Source organism: Penicillium psychrofluorescens, assembly GCF_964197705.1.
Source record: "Penicillium psychrofluorescens genome assembly, chromosome: 1".
Classification (NCBI taxonomy): Eukaryota; Fungi; Ascomycota; class Eurotiomycetes; order Eurotiales; family Aspergillaceae; genus Penicillium; species Penicillium psychrofluorescens.
This window is the reverse complement of record NC_133439.1, coordinates 1,361,071-1,373,447: the sequence shown is the minus strand read 5'-3', so window position 1 is coordinate 1,373,447 and position 12,377 is coordinate 1,361,071. Positions and strand designations below refer to the sequence as shown.

Sequence of the window (12,377 nt, the reverse complement as noted above, 5' to 3'; positions counted from 1 at the left end):
CCAAGGATACTCACAATGGCGCCTCATTTGAGCCACGATGAGGTAGTTACTGTCTAACCCGCGCGTGCGCCCCAATACCACATCCCTAACATCTCTGCCAGTTCTTCTCGTCCCTCACCGATCTGCTCTCCAAGACCTCTCAAAAGTCACGCGGCTCTGTCTATCTCACCCAGAAACCTATGACGGATGCCGATTCATCCAACGCCCAACCATCTATCCTCATCCGTGCCACGGACGGAAACACCAATGCGCCGAACCCGAAATCAGCAGACAAGAGTGGAAAGTCCTCCCGAGTCACGAAGAACAAGTCGACAAAGGTGAAAATGTCCACGATTGTCAACCCGGGTGACCTCGAATTCTTCTACGCTCGGTACGCGGAGGTGTGCAAGACGGGTATGGCGGGACTGAAGAAGCGAGATCGCAGCAAGCGGAAGGGCAAAGCGAAGGCGAAGGGTGGTGCTTCCAAGACCGAGGCATGAGCGCCCGCTCATCTCCTTTTACGAGACTTGCTTCCAGTTGCGGCTTGCAATTACTGCATTTTCCGGCGTTTATTGTTACTTTTCTCTCCTGTTTTGGGTGATATCCCACGTACATTATTGTTTGTACAGGCTTTCATTAGTGCTGCTATATCCCAATACCGGCTGAAATCGGTTTACAGATAGATTATGGGGACATATGAAATGGACGCCATCGGCCACTAAGCACCGCTATTCTACACTCACTAAGCACTTTTAGCTACCCTCCTGACTGGATAGTAACGCTCGACTTCAGCGGGTGTTTCTCTTGTGTTTCGACTCATGACCAAAACGACGCTAGGAATGGCTCCCCTCTGTAGCCAAATCGAGCATACTCCCTTTTCGCCCGGCCTAGTCTCACGCATACAAAATAGCGCCTTCCCCTGTGCAGCCCCATCTTAAGAACACCGATTCCTACTTAGCTTACTATCTTATCCCAGTACCGGTTCTACAGACAGAAGCAAGAGAATATCTAAACCACACACATATAGATCAAGCAATTCCTTCGCCGAGCTCCCCTTTCTAGCAACCTATAATAACATGTTCACGGAATACGTAAGAGAGATCTGGAAAACTGTGGTTCATATATCGCTACTCAATATCACGATCCACCTATTATTAGTGGAGAGTGACTGTGACTAGCCGCTATACCGTTGACATGTTTCATATATGAATCCTTTTACTGCACAGCCTGTGCCTTTGCATGTCCTACAACTTCGACGTCGGGAAACTGCGGGCTCGGTCCCTCCAGAAAGTCCGGGGGGGTCGCACCGCTCAGCACATATGCAAAGAACTGGGTCGTATAGCGCCACACAATCTCCTGCAGGCGGCGACTATTCACAGTGCCGATCAGTTCCTCAGGTATGACGGCGCCGCGCAGACCAAGCAGGTCGGCTAGCAGCGGTAGGTCGGTATAACCGTAGTGAACCGTGTTGTTGGCGCGCACCCACGTCTTCCAGCCGCGCGCGTGGTTCGGGTAGAAGGTGGGCCAGTTGGCGGCCATCGGCGGTAACGCCGCGGACTGTAACATGAGTAGCGGCTTGCGCATGGTTCCGTTGACCACGGGGCCATAATAGGGGCCGTCAATGTTGGCGGCAGCCAGGACGCGCGCGTCCAAGGCGGCAACGTTGACGGCCGTGCTGCCGCCAAACGAGTGGCCGTACATGAGGGCACGGAGCGGCGTGGATGGGAAAGCGGAAGTCGAGTTGGCGTTGCAGCTGGAGTTTGAATAGCGTCCGAGACCGGGCACGTTGCCGCGTTCAATGGCGTCAAGTACGGAGACGGCATCGGCGATCCGGACAGACTGCAGAAAGTTTTGACCGCTGTGGGTACGGTCATATGCGTTGGTGGCGGCGCTAGGGTATGCGACATAGCCATCGGGGAAGACGACTGCAGAGGCTTCGTACGTGGGGTCGATGGCAATCACCGTGTAGCCGGAGCTGGCGGCGCCCTGTAAAATGGATGCGTAGCCGTTATGGCTACCGCCGTAACCAGGGCTGAAGAGGAGCAGTGGGCCAGATGGGGAAGAGGGCGGTACAGGTCGGGAGCAATTGACCAGCTTCACTGGAGCGAGGATCGATGATGCATTTGGCGCAGATGAGTTTGAGAGCAGACTCTGGAGAAGGGCAGCGGCGACAACGGGCGGGGCATATGGGATTTGCGACTGATGCTCGAGTGGACATGTGAAATTTTCGAGGAACGGCCGGTAGATGGTGACCATGAGGCGGCGAAGCTGCGGTGTCGGCGCAAGTGGATCAGGACGCGAAGTCTTGACTTCATGGTCGTAGATAGAGACTGGGTATGGGCCAAGTTGCGTGGTTAAGACGACATTGGATTGGAGACTAGAAGTTGTCATTGCTGCTTCAGCTGCCCATGCTAGAAGAGAAAGAGCAAGAACGGCAAGCATGGAGGGAAACCTCATGATGACGGTGATTGTGGTTATGAGAATAAGGAAGCAACGTTTACACCTAGCAGGAGGCATCAGCTGTATTTATATACCGTGCAACTCGTTTCCGTAGGCGTACAGTAGCCAATGCTTTGTCGCTATGCTACTTGAGCCGCGCTATGCTCTTACGGCGGAGCCAGTATTACATTGCAGCCTAGGAGGATACTACATTGCAGACAAGGAGGGTATGGACGTCTCTTCCTTACTGGTCAACCTGGCCGTCTCGGGGGCAGCCTCCTAGCGCGTTGGATCCTGGAAGCTCTAATATAGTAAGAAAGAGTGCCTTATTCTTACGTAGGGTTCTGCTAGGGGTCTTATTAAGGCTTTTAATTAGCCACTAACAGCTAGTAGGTGGAGCTCAGCTCGGTGTTTGTCGAGCTAAGCTGGATTAAGCAAAGATTCGAGGTATAGGCTAGAAGATAAAAAGTGGATGGCCGCATCGCCGTTGAGTTGCCGAGAATAGCTGTGGAGACCATCTCGGTCTTTGATGGCTTGGCGATGCCTGGTTCGTCCGCGTGCTGCATTAAGAACAAAGTTGCCGCAGGCTTGCTTACTTCTTCCATAGTCCGATTTTTCATGATGCTAGCTTCCGCTGCTGCGCCCCGTGTCCGCTCAAACAATTTCAAAGCCGTGTCTGTCGCCGGGCGTATATATTGTGCTGTCCTGGTCTTTGATCGTAGACGTTCATGACGAGTAACTATCAGACGAATTTCACTTTTTATTTTAATAAAGTCAAAACTTCATCTGTATAGGCAGTGCAGTCCCGGCTATTTCTATGTATGTTTCCCTCATGTAACTTCCTGAGCTCAGATCTCTCTTTCTTACTCTACGACGTGTTCCTCACTCCCTCATCAGTCACTCGACGTGCCCGTCACCTCCTCCTAAGTTTCATCACAGATCGCTGCACATCATGGCCAAGAACATGGCGGAAAACAAAACTCTCCATTATGCCCTGAGAGTGCTGCAGCTCATCTTCGCCATCATCGTCATGGGAACAGATGGCTACGGTACGTAGAACTAATGCATCCCGCTCTGTCGATGCGCCGTTGAATCTGACCCCATCGCCTAGCTATCCACGTGTTTCGCGGCCACACTGTCTACGAACACTTCGATTACGGCAACTTCTACGATTACTACGGCGTCCCTAATGCGTGGGGCTTCTTGATGTTCTGCGCTGCCTGGACCGTTCTGATTGTCATCTTCCACCTCATTGCCGGCATCCGCTTCGCGGACCGTGCGTTGGTTGGCTACATTCGTGTCGCCGTCGAGGCTGTGGCTGTCCTCTCATGGCTCGCTGGTTTCATTTCTGTGGCTGTTCAAATTTCGACCGACACATGTTCGGCAGGAAAAAGCTCATGTGGGCCGCTCAAGGCGGCGACAGTCTTCGGGGCGTTTGAATGGCTGCTATTCATGGTAACCGCAGCCCTGACTGTCATGCTCGTCTTCGACAGCTCTCGCAAGCCAAGGACTTCGACCAGACCCGGTGCTGCTGTTTGATCGGCGCCACGGACGAGTAGAAATCTCACCGGCGTCTGTTGAGAAAGGTTGTTTGCAATGATTTATGCTTAAGTTGTATGCTATCATACGACTACAGGACTAGCAAAGGAGCCCGAGGTGATATCTCTACTTTGAATCACGATAAAACATGTAATATTTGATTGAATAGCTTGCCATCAAAAGCCAGAGAACTGATGACGAATGACATCTGTTCGATACAGTCGTACAAGTGGATAGTCTGAGTACTCTCCTTGTTGGCGCTTCAATCAAACGCGTTGTCGCGGCACCAACCCTCCGTGATGCCCATGCCCCCTCCCATGCGATCAGCATGTGAGATACTTGGGTACATTAATCTTTTGTTTCCCCTACACCATCTTGACTTCAGTGCAGCATAGGAGCGGGTTGTCTTCCAACGATCCTGTCTTGAATTCCCGGTCAAGACGAGCGTAGTCCGCATCATCCAGCATCTTTGCAAAATGCCATATCGACGGATACCACACGAGGGCAACATCCTCCCAGTGAGAATCTTTGCTTCCCTCTTCCAGTTTTGAGGACCAAGAAGTGGTGTCAGAAGCGAAAAGTATTGCATCGCCACCATATTTCGGCCCAACTGTGCGCCCAAAACCCGCGACGTATCCTCCCAGGTACGCCATTCTCTTGCCCGCGGCATACGAAAGCAGATTCAAAACCACAATCGGACCTGGATTTGACGAGCCAAAATCTTGGGTAAACCTTTTGACTGTCACACCATCCATGTCTTTCTGTGACCCAAGGACCCGAGAACGCGTGTTCAATGATAGCTTCAGATCATCTGGTGCAGAAGATGCTTCCAAGTTGCTGGGATCCTTGGCAGACCAACCGGCGGGGAGATCAGGTTTTCTAGCAAGGAGTTGTTCGGACACCACCTCCGGCTTCCGAGCATCATCCGCAACGTTTGCCGTAATAGACCAGCTCGATGCAATCTCGAGGCCCAGCTGATCTGGTACATCTTTGGGTCCCACAAGAAGATAGTCCCATTTTGTCATGATCTTCCCGGTTCCAGTGAGCGCGTCCGTAGACAAGTGCGGCTCCAGAAGCCAGTGGTGCACTTTTCCGACCCAAGTCGGTTGACTATGAGGGTTGAGGTTCCTAATCTTTGACGCCAACACTTCCGGCTCTGTAGGTCGAGCAAAGGAGATAAGGTGAAACGTGGTTACTGCCATTGTGATAGTCAGGGAAAATAGATTATACGCTGAGATGAAAGAATGTTGTGGATGTAAACCAGATTTAAGCGCCCCGTGCATGACGCTGACCACGGCTTTAAACTATCTTATACCCGTCCGATAAAGTTCACCCCGCAGACGGCGTTTCGGGCCAGAACCACGTCTTCTGTGTTCTTTGCCCCAACCCTCTTATTGACTGAGGCGGAGCGGAACCAATCAATACGGCCGGCCTGTATTGTACCGCGCCAAGACCCTATCTGTCCATCGCCTGGGAAACGACGAATCGTTGCATCGGCCGAATGACTCACTGAAAAAAAAGCTCGAGCGGTTTGCCACCGCTGCTACTACCCAGCGACGCAAACATGGCCGATTGCCACTCGAGGCACCGGATGTACACATTCAGGACGTCTTGATATAGCAATTCAGGGGCATAAAACTGCACCTTGCATATCCACTCGGTGAGCTGAAAGGCTTTCGCCATGACGTATTTGCATGTCGATGTAAGGTCCCGCGGCAACCTGTAGATGCTCGACGCGTGGTAGGTGGCGGGTCTGTTCGCAGACTTTTGGCACTTTATTTTAGCTTAGGCTTACAGGCTCCTCCGAGTTGGTCCTTGTTAGATGGGACCTCGAGATTCGTCATCGCGGATCATGGTTCTTGTAGGGGAGCGGCTGTGAACGGAAACATTCACGCACAGATGGAACCCGACGGGGCCAAGAGGAAAACCGAGAGTTTCCACGCTGGTGCCTAGAGATTCGCGAGGAACGAGACGTAGAGGCGGTATGACCAGCATACCAAGGATTTGGTAATTCTCCCCATACACATGCAGGGGACGGGCGGCTGTTTGTACACAAGGGCTGCACCAAGACGATTGAACGAGCCTATATATCGATAGTTTCCGACTGATAGATCCAGCCATCTGGGCATGAGTAATCAGCATGACCGAATCCTTGCACGAGAGGCGGGTTTGGCCACATGAAAACAACGTCAACAACGCGGCAGCCCTCGCCATTTAATCTTGGAGGGGGTACCGAGAAGCCGTGAATTCTCTGCTCTTCGAGGATGTCGCAGGCAGCCAGCGGAGCGCCGGGGGAAAAAGGCACACTGGCAGATGTCTCAAGGGCAGCCTGTCGAGCACCAATTGCCGCCATGATTTGTCCGTCGGTAGGTCCCTCGCGACCTTGTTCTTTGAGCATCGTCGTCGCTAAAGCACGCAGCGCAGGATCTCTGCACTTCAAAATCACAATGAAGAGAGGGTTTGCAATGCCAGGACGCATTGAGAAGCGTTTGAAAGCGCTGGGTTTGGTCCGCCGCCTCAGCCGCGCCGACGCTGCAGCATCACTAACGATGCTTCGAAATCGGTCCAGGTGTTCATCGTACCCCGTTTCGAATGGGCTGTGGACACACAGGAGGAAGATTATAGTCGAAGTCAGCTGCGTGCGCATAGCATAAATCTCCGCCAGCGTCTCCGAATCTCTCAGCGTGGACGTCGCGGACGAAAATTGGGTTTGAAGTCTCGTGGCAAGCGCCGCAAGGCCATCGAGAACCGAGCGACATTGGGTCACCGCGTCGGATTGACCCTCGCACATGATGGGATTGTCCTCTTTCCAGCTTGGATACGTGTAGCGCAATTTGTCTGCCGACTCTATGAATTGATATGATCGGTGAAGGCATCTCATCGCGGCATTAATAGCAAGCTCCGGCTCACTGAACACATCATCTCCAGCGGCTGGAACTTGAAGTTCTAGAAGCGCAACTTGCGGCGTCCGGGACAAGGCGTAGCTGCCAATCAAGACATCGATTTTGACTAGCTCGTCTTTGATAGTGTTAAGAATGTCAGAAGATGGAGCCCCCTGGAGACGCTGATAGGCCTTGGTCAGGATCTGAACGGCTCCAAGAAAATGGGCGAATGCATTTTGTTCGTGTTGGCTTAGGATCTCAACGCAGGCTAGAATCATTGATGCTAGAGCCAGGGACTCTGAGCCGGCAGTCTCGTCGTTCAAACCCGACTGAAGCTTTGCCAAAGCTGAGCAGTAGTAACGCCAGGCAGAACAGGGGCTTTTTACGATGGCATTATTGAGCGATGATTCGTACGCAGCCCCAAATGCGGCAGCAGCGGCCTTGACACATTGGACTTGATTCGATAGCTGGAGAAATACGCGCCCCCAGACACCATCTTCTCGCAGAGGATGGCCGTTGTTGTCCAGGGACAGCACATGAGCTGCGAGATAGCTTAGCCTCTCCGTTTGGCTGTCCGCTAGGGCGCCGGTCCTCAGAGCAGGCTGCAAAGCCGACGACGACATGCTTTCGTGGTTGTAACCGCCACATAGTCGACCTGCTTGGACGCATCGCCGACACAGAGGTTTTTGCTCGTCACACTTGACCCGGCGTGTCCTGCAACTGGTCAGTTAAATTGGCGCCAAGATGACAGGGTGAAGACCCATACTTGCAGGTCACGCAGCCTCGTTTCGACTGCGAAACAACGACGCGAGACCGCTTTGATGTGGGAGCGGATGAATCACTGCCGGATCTCGGACTTGTGGAGGGTTGGTGATTATTTGGCAGCGCCTCCATGATTGCCGCAGAGCTGACATGTTAAATGCGGCGTGAGAGTAAAGGCCCATCAGCCCTGCGCCAGATCAGCCGTGGGTGGATTTACTAGTGCGTACGGGCCGAAATCTCTCCGCCCACTCTACCAGCACGGCGAACCCACGGGGAACTTGCGCCTTATAGTTTCAGTGGAGTCCGACCGGAGGCATCTCTGACGTTGAAAGGAGTTGAGAAACGGTCCTCGTTTTACAACAGCAAAATGGTGACTTTATCATTTATTTATCCTATCACCAGCGGATATCTACTTTTGCCCTCTGTGACTGTAAAATCCCAGCTCGTGCCTTCAAACTCCTTCCTCGGCCGCACATTGACATCAAATCCACCCTGGAGTGGACCCATAATAGATGTGATGGCTTTTGGATTCGTCGGCGGGTCCTTCCAGATCCCGCCAACAGGAAGCACGTCGAAGCGCATAACCGTCATGGCAATCAGCCCCAAGATCTCACCACTCGCAAAGTGGCGGCCGGGACAGATGACTGGCGAGACGCCGAAGGACATGAACCCACCTACACGCCGGGGGTCCTTCTTCTTCTCTGTCTGGTTGTCGGAATGCGTGGCCTTCATGAATCGTCTCGGATCAAAATCCCTATTTGTCGAGCCCCAGACATCAGGGTTTCGGCCAATAGAAATCGCAGGCATCATAACGACATGCCCTTCTTTCAACAGATATCGGTCACCAACCATAAGCTCTTTGGTAACGTAGCGCGTGGGAGAAGAAGATGATCTCGTACGAAGAATCTCCTGGAAGGCGGACATCAAAAGCGGGCACTCGTCACGAAGATCGGCGAGATCAATAACGTGCGTGCCATCCTCCGAGATGTGCACTGCATTTGCTTGTACTTCATCACGGATCTGTTTTAGCAAGTCGGCTCGGGAGAACATATCGTACAGGGCCCAGAAAGCTGCCGGAACAGTGTTGGAGAGCAAGGCAAAGGCCATACTCGTCTCCAGCAGCGCGATATCTCTCACGGTCACGCCTGCATCCTGCGGAATTTGAAATCGGCCCAAGGTGAGGTCAGAGGAGTCTTCGTGTCCTCCACGGTTGTAGTAGTCTTCAAACGCACTGGCAAGAGTCTCCCGTCCCTTCCAAGCCGTACGCGCCGTCAGCCACGGCAGCGTATTTGCTATCAATGGACTAAGGTTGTTTTCGAAATCCCTACATCATTGAATCAGCATGGAGCACGCTGTGCAGAGATCGTAGAGCACAAACCAGAATGCATTCTCAGCTTTCCGGTCCTTGTAAGGGTTCATGTCCCCGTAGGAGGAATCGGTGCTCGCAATCGTAATTGAATGGCGAGTCCACTCATACAAGTCAACTGTCCCAACTGTCCCTAGTTCGTCGATAAAAGGCCGTAGCAGCCGGATCATCCTCTCGTTCATCTGGTCTAGGGATTTACCCAACAACGAAGGATGCATGCCGTGCAGAATATCTGTAGCGAGAGTAGCGCCACTGGGCTGCTTCGATTTCAACAGATCAAGAGTCCGCGGAGAAACACCAGCCATACGTTCAGCGGAAAACAACGTGAATGGCTCGAAAACAAGGGTCTTGGGGTTCTGCTGAATATTGCGCATCAAAGCCGGGGAGGAAATTACATAGATCTTGTTGAAGACCAGATCTAGTGAGAAAATTGGGCGCGTTGAGTGTTTTTCGCTGTCGGTGACATGAGACTAGCTCGGAATAGACCACAAAAAGTGGAAGAAGGTAAAAAAAAAAAGGGTGAGAGCTTACGCTTGCTTTCCAAAATAGGCAACGCCATACCAGAGCAACCCGATCAAGTGTCCGAAGATGGGAATGGAGCTCGACACGAGCGGTGGTTCACGCGCATCATGGCTTTGGCGTCGATAGAGCGCAAATCCCAAGACGGCGACGAGGCCTAGGATGAGAATGTGGCCGAGGCTCAACATGATGGACCCGATGAAATGGTTGGCTCAACAGCTTTTTCCACCGGGAATCATCGAAAGAAGGGGGGGAGTTTTCATCAATTTATCACCGGCGACTCGACTCGGCACGGGACGCAATCTTGGGTGCGCAAAAGAACCAATCGATCATAATCCAATCATTTGCGTGTATTGGTGGAATTTGCTAGCGCATCGAGGCCTAGCATTGGGGGCGGTCGTTTAACCGGAAAAGGGAACATCTGTCAACAGAAAGGGAGCCACGTGACGGGCCAGTTTGGGTATGTAATGTGTAGTAGTGTTATCTCTATTGAGGTATCTAGGACTTCAGGTAGCATTCTCCTACGGTCTCCATATCATCATCTTTCACCTCGCAAACGTCGGCTCCTGCTACAAGTCCAGTTTGCGTTATTGTTGCTTATTAGGAACCCAACGAAGGAGTACTAACCTAGTGATGAAGATTGTGTAATCTGGCGGGGATTTGATTTTCCGCCACAGAAAGCACCCCACAAAAATTCTCATTCAATCAACGAACCTATTATCAGATCCGATAACCATGGCCAAGTCCAAAGCTGCCAAGCGCAAGCGCAATGCGCAACTCGACCTTCCACAAAAACTCCCAAAGGCCGACTCTTCTACTCTAACGCCGCCTCCCGATGGCTCAACTCCTGAGCCCAAACACCTCCAAACGGTCGTCTCAGACGAAGAGCTCGACATCACCATCGAGACGCTCACAACCCTCGCACAATACCCTAGCCTGACCAAGTCAAAGGCATGCAAGGATCTCCGAGTCGCAGTCTATGACTTCCGTCAGGCCTGTGCAACGGGCCTCAACACTACTGGTACGCTACTCCGATGTCTCTAATTGATAGCTGCAACTAATCGTTTGATAGAGGGTGCCAACCTGACAGCAAGAATAACCGGTGCCCTGGTCGATCAGAAATACGTCGAAGCCAAGGTCCTGCTCGCAGAGATGAGGATCAGGCAAGAACAGCCCAAGATTGGAGCCTTATGTCGCTGGGTGCGAGACCTGGACGTCGTCAGCGGCCTATCGACACAGCCCGAAGCTTTCAACCGGGCTCCTCTTGAGCGCAGCGCAAGGGACAAGGAACTTCTCGGCGTTCTCGATGCCACCTTGCGTGTCAGTGCCCCGATTGACACCAATCCGAATGCCATCGACTCGACCTCACCAATCGCCTTCCAGTCCATCTGGGACCTCCGCCCCTCGACGGCACCACTCCAGATCTATGCTTCGGTCCTAGACAAATCTATCCTGTCCGAGGCGCCGAAGTCTCCCTCCGCCCTCCGCATCATCGAGCGCACTCCCGGTCCGCTTCGCAAACCTCCAAACCACCATCCCGCTATCCTCTACACTACCGCCCCGAACGCCGTCCCACTGTCTCCCATCAGCCCGTCCATAACATATCACCCGCATCCCGCAGTTCCAGGTCTTGGCCTCGCACTGAATGTACTTTCCGCCGCCGAGTGCAAGGCAATCATTGCTGCCGGCGAATCCGTCAATTTCCTGCCCGACGCGCCCCTCCGCGAAGATGGAGATATGAGCATCCTAGCCCACAATTTCTATTGGGTTATCGACACCACTTTTCATGATATGCTCTGGGCACGAATCTCTCCTTATGTGCCGCCCTCGATCAATGGCCGCCTAGTCCGAGGCATCAATCGGCGCTTTCGCGTGTACAGATACGTCCCTGGCGCCGAGTACCGGTGCCATATTGATGGAGCTTGGCCGCCATCCGGTATCCTCTCTGATGACACGTATGTGTACGACTCCTCGCCCGAAGGAAAGAAGCAAAGCTCCATGTACACCTTCTTACTGTATCTCAACGACGAGTTCGAGGGCGGAGAGACGACTTTCTTTATGCCAGCCGCGCGGGAGGGAACCCTTAATGCATACCCTGTGAGCCCTGTGATGGGAGCCGTCGCGATATTTCCGCACGGGGAGGCGAATGGGGCCTTACTACATGAAGGGACAGGAGTGAGGAAGGGCGCGAAATATATTATCAGGACTGACGTGGAGTACGACGTTAAGCCTTGCGAAGAGTGATGATAAGAATACGAATAAATGATGTATATAGAATTGCATTTAGAGATCAAAACGGGCTTGGTCCCTTACACACAAAAGGATTCAAAAGGATGACTGACTGGTTCGTGCTAAATCTAGGGATTTTGGGGGTCTTCACAAAAAAACAAATAACAACATTGGAAACAGTCCAATGAAAGTGTGTGGAATACGACACTGCCATTATCCCTATTTAAGCCCTTAAAATTCCTCGTTTTAGAAAACGCGGCAACAGTGTTTTAGGTTTCAACCACAAATCCCTATGCTTCATCATATCCCCAGGAGCGCGATAATGGTAGATGGATCCTGATTGACCCTTGGCCCCTGGCCCCTAAAATCCAATCGCCAGCATATTGCTTTTCGCACTAGGGGTCTACCTCGTGGAAGTCAACTGGTGGCCGAAAGGTTATGAGGAGAATGTCGGCTGTGAATAATATTTCTCTTTTCCTCCACCATGTTTCTTGTTTCTCATACTTTATGGATGAAAAAAGCTTCCCATTTTGAACGTTTGAAAGTCCCACAGATCCAAAACCTTTGTGTGTACAGATCCATGCATTGAGAGTATCCTTCAAGCAATTATCGCTGTCTAACGGAAACGGCTTGTTAAATGATTCCTACCTTGGGTGTAGTTT

At 52.2% G+C, this 12,377-nt stretch overlaps 7 protein-coding genes across 7 annotated transcripts; 3 read left to right on the top strand and 4 right to left on the bottom strand.

Annotated features, from left to right (window-relative positions):
- Positions 1-15: 15 nt before the first annotated feature.
- PFLUO_LOCUS507 (uncharacterized protein) lies at positions 16-479 on the top strand (the record flags this gene model as incomplete). The annotated part of the gene is made up of 2 exons (XM_073782511.1): positions 16-42; positions 102-479. The coding sequence occupies 2 exons, from the start codon at positions 16-18 to the stop codon at positions 477-479; spliced, it is 405 nt and encodes a 134-aa protein (XP_073634605.1).
- A 715-nt stretch (positions 480-1,194) lies between these two features.
- On the bottom strand, positions 1,195-2,370 carry PFLUO_LOCUS506 (uncharacterized protein; the record flags this gene model as incomplete). The annotated part of the gene is made up of 1 exon (XM_073782500.1): positions 1,195-2,370. One exon carries the CDS (start codon positions 2,368-2,370, stop codon positions 1,195-1,197), a length of 1,176 nt encoding a protein of 391 aa, XP_073634604.1.
- Positions 2,371-3,370: 1,000 nt separating this feature from the next.
- Positions 3,371-3,957, top strand: PFLUO_LOCUS505 (uncharacterized protein; the record flags this gene model as incomplete). The annotated part of the gene is made up of 2 exons (XM_073782489.1): positions 3,371-3,467; positions 3,530-3,957. The coding sequence occupies 2 exons, from the start codon at positions 3,371-3,373 to the stop codon at positions 3,955-3,957; spliced, it is 525 nt and encodes a 174-aa protein (XP_073634603.1).
- A 365-nt stretch (positions 3,958-4,322) lies between these two features.
- Positions 4,323-5,159, bottom strand: PFLUO_LOCUS504 (uncharacterized protein; the record flags this gene model as incomplete). The annotated part of the gene is made up of 1 exon (XM_073782478.1): positions 4,323-5,159. One exon carries the CDS (start codon positions 5,157-5,159, stop codon positions 4,323-4,325), a length of 837 nt encoding a protein of 278 aa, XP_073634602.1.
- An 881-nt stretch (positions 5,160-6,040) lies between these two features.
- On the bottom strand, positions 6,041-7,733 carry PFLUO_LOCUS503 (uncharacterized protein; the record flags this gene model as incomplete). The annotated part of the gene is made up of 2 exons (XM_073782467.1): positions 6,041-7,553; positions 7,606-7,733. 2 exons carry the CDS (start codon positions 7,731-7,733, stop codon positions 6,041-6,043), a joined length of 1,641 nt encoding a protein of 546 aa, XP_073634601.1.
- Positions 7,734-7,988: 255 nt separating this feature from the next.
- PFLUO_LOCUS502 (uncharacterized protein) lies at positions 7,989-9,674 on the bottom strand (the record flags this gene model as incomplete). Its single annotated transcript, XM_073782456.1, has 3 exons — positions 7,989-8,925; positions 8,980-9,420; positions 9,499-9,674. 3 exons carry the CDS (start codon positions 9,672-9,674, stop codon positions 7,989-7,991), a joined length of 1,554 nt encoding a protein of 517 aa, XP_073634600.1.
- A 547-nt stretch (positions 9,675-10,221) lies between these two features.
- On the top strand, positions 10,222-11,730 carry PFLUO_LOCUS501 (uncharacterized protein; the record flags this gene model as incomplete). Its single annotated transcript, XM_073782445.1, has 2 exons — positions 10,222-10,507; positions 10,559-11,730. 2 exons carry the CDS (start codon positions 10,222-10,224, stop codon positions 11,728-11,730), a joined length of 1,458 nt encoding a protein of 485 aa, XP_073634599.1.
- Positions 11,731-12,377: the final 647 nt, after the last annotated feature.